The 2,106-nt window shown below is 52.1% G+C and overlaps 1 protein-coding gene across 1 annotated transcript; it reads right to left on the bottom strand.

The window, feature by feature from the left end:
• Window positions 1-257: 257 nt before the first annotated feature.
• On the bottom strand, window positions 258-1,456 carry LOC123446981 (expansin-A28-like). Its single transcript, XM_045123531.1, has 2 exons — window positions 904-1,456; window positions 258-813 (listed from the first exon to the last, which is right to left on the bottom strand). Exons 1-2 carry the CDS (start codon window positions 1,350-1,352, stop codon window positions 501-503), a joined length of 762 nt encoding a protein of 253 aa, XP_044979466.1. The 5' UTR covers window positions 1,353-1,456; the 3' UTR covers window positions 258-500.
• Window positions 1,457-2,106: the final 650 nt, after the last annotated feature.

Here is a 2,106-nt window from a genome sequence, read left to right as displayed (position 1 = left end):
GGTGGTATTTTTATGTTGAGCTGGAATATGTTCATCTCACAGGGTAATGCATATATTCTGTTGATCTTTTTTCTAGATACACATGTTGACTTCCAATAACATGCATGGTAGGTAGTATCCTTCTTCTTCAGATCTAGTACTTAATTATATATGTAGACTGCAGCTGTTAATCTGATCCAAGGGGAAGCACACGCACCGGCCACATCTCTGATTCCAAGAAACGATCAATCATATATAGCTCTTAATATACTCAAGTCTCAAGGGAATATCATAGCTTTTAATATATATGAGAAAAAAGAATATACATACATGTTACAAAAAGATCGAAAAAATCCCCAACTTCAGATCAGAATTCAGAATGCAGACGAATAAATGGCAGGCAAGTTAAGCTAGCGCAATCCCATCCAGGTTGATGCGATTGCCATGTAGCCTAGCTGAGATCGACAGCAGTACGTGCGAGGTAGTAGCGAGCTAAGAAAATGCCTAGCTTGATCAGGTGATTAATAGCCGAACTGCTGGTTGCTGGTGAAGGTCATGCCGAACCCCCACCACGCCGGCACGAGGTTGTACATGTAGAGCGTCTGGCCATTGGTGGAGGTGACGGAGAAGGAGAGCCCCTGCCCGACCAGCGGCGCGTTGCACTGCCAGTTTGCTCCCCAGTTCCGGCTCAGCTGGATCCAGTCCGTCCTCTCCCCCTTGAGCGACACCGACCGGACCGACCCCGGCCCGCCCACGTTGGTGATCAGCACCAGCTCGAAGTTGTTGAACCCTCCAATGGTGAACCTGATCCCTCCCATCTTCGAGCACCTCACCCTGCACCGTCATCACGACATGCCCTTTAGATGCAAGTTTATACGGCAATGCAAAGAAAGAAGAAGTTATGTGGGTGCACTCTTCACTTACTGCTGGTAGAGGACGGGGACGATGCCGGCGCGGTAGATGGCGAGCGTCTCCCAAGCGGGCTGGGACATGTCGAAGTGGGGGCGCGGCGTGTTGCACCAGCCGCCGTTGTCGCTGGGGAGAGCCCAGTTGGGAGGGCACAAGTTAGTGGCGGTCACGGTGATGGACGTGCCGGGCTTGCACATTTTCGACTTGCTGGTGTCGCAGGTGATGAGGTAGCACTGCCCGCACGACGCGCCGTCGTTGAACAACGCCATGCTCAGCGCTGCGTTGTTGATCCCGTACCCCGAAGTGTAGAGGTTTCCGTACCCACAGGCGCCGCCCATTGTCCCGGAGCCGTCGGCCCCGCCGTAGAACGTGGCCGTTCCTTGGTACCACCACGCCTGGGCCGCCGGCAGGAAGCAACCCGCCGCCGCTAGGATGACGAACGGTGCCAACATTGATCTGGCCATCTCAGCTGAGATGAGATGGGCGGTGAGCACTAGAGCTACAAGAGATGAAGATGGAGGAGCAGGCAGGCAGAATCAATGGTATGTAAGATTGGTGGATTTGCGGAGAACGTGGAGTGGCTTATATAAGAGGAGCAGGGAAGGGAATTTGTCAGGGAATGGCAGAGAACATGCCATGGATCCATCGACATCCCAGTGCATGCTACTCTGCTACCTAGCGAAGCTCACATGCGAAACGATGCCAACAAGGAACTGCGAGTTAGTTAAATTGGACGACTTATTGGTGCATGCATGCGCGTGCAGCATGGCATGGCATTCTGTACGTCTCTCCTGACGATCAAGTGGGAAGATGATACGTTCCATGCATGTTCCGTAATCCTTAGCCCCGTACCCGCCGGCTTCAGGTCGACCACTTGGACAATCGACAGCTTAATATCTATGGCATAAGCTATTAACTATAGTATTTTGGAATGAACTCGCATGGCTTAAGTTATGGTCGTCTCTCTCTATGTTGGAATAACTGATTGGCAGCAGATTCTTTGAGCGGAGGGAACTCGGAGCCACATGAGGCCATGAGGGCCAGCAGTGTCAGCACATGGACGATGGCCCTGGACGTGGATAGATAGACTAGACGAAGTACGCGCTGGTCTATCTCACCGCGTACGTACGTCGGTTGGCAGATGCCTAATCATTCCCAATCAGGTTGAAAGAGTCAGCGGTTTGGTGCCTAGACTTGGCCTAGTAACGGCATTGTTTA

The sequence above is a fragment of the Hordeum vulgare genome, chromosome 4H, assembly GCF_904849725.1.
Source record: "Hordeum vulgare subsp. vulgare chromosome 4H, MorexV3_pseudomolecules_assembly, whole genome shotgun sequence".
NCBI lineage: Eukaryota > Viridiplantae > Streptophyta > Magnoliopsida > Poales > Poaceae > Hordeum > Hordeum vulgare.
The sequence above is the reverse complement of the archived record's forward strand: the minus strand, read 5'-3'. Positions and strand labels throughout refer to the sequence as shown.